General features: G+C 68.0%; 1 protein-coding gene across 1 annotated transcript in view; it reads left to right on the plus strand.

Annotated features, from left to right (window-relative positions):
• Positions 1–487, plus strand: part of DCLK2 (doublecortin like kinase 2) — a gene marked incomplete at its 5' end in the record, with an annotated part of 189,996 nt that continues 189,509 nt past the window's right edge. Inside the window, one exon of the mRNA XM_019521843.1 lies at positions 1–295. Coding sequence (XP_019377388.1) covers positions 1–295 — 295 coding nt within the window. The remainder of the gene's footprint in view (positions 296–487) is intronic.

The raw sequence follows: 487 nt of genomic DNA on the forward strand, positions 1-487 counted from the left end.
TGGCTGGTGCCCAGCCCCGCGCACAGCGCGCACTGCAGCCTCTACCGCACGCGCACGCTGCAGGCGCTCAGCTCCGAGAAGAAAGCCAAGAAGGCGCGCTTCTACCGCAACGGGGACCGCTACTTCAAGGGCTTGGTCTACGCCATCTCCAGCGACCGCCTCCGCTCCTTCGACGCGCTCCTGGTGGAGCTCACCCGCTCCCTGTCCGACAACGTCCACCTGCCCCAGGGCGTGCGCGCCATCTACACCGTCGACGGCAGCAGGAAGGTCACCAGCCTGGAGGAGCTGGTGGAGGGTAAGGGGAGGGGGAAGGGGGGAGGGCGGGCTTCCCCCTTCTCATGGGGGTCTACCCTTCTCGACCCCCGCCCTCAGCCTTTCTTGTTCCAGGACCCATTTGGAAGCATCCATGGCCAGTCCGGATGCTGTGCCCTTCGCTCCTGCTGCCCGATGCCCCCCAGGCCACAGCCCCCCCCGGTGTGTGGAGGGC

This window comes from Gavialis gangeticus, unplaced genomic scaffold (genome assembly GCF_001723915.1).
Source record: "Gavialis gangeticus isolate Ggan-Ray unplaced genomic scaffold, GavGan_comp1, whole genome shotgun sequence".
In the NCBI taxonomy this organism is placed as follows: domain Eukaryota; kingdom Metazoa; phylum Chordata; order Crocodylia; family Gavialidae; genus Gavialis; species Gavialis gangeticus.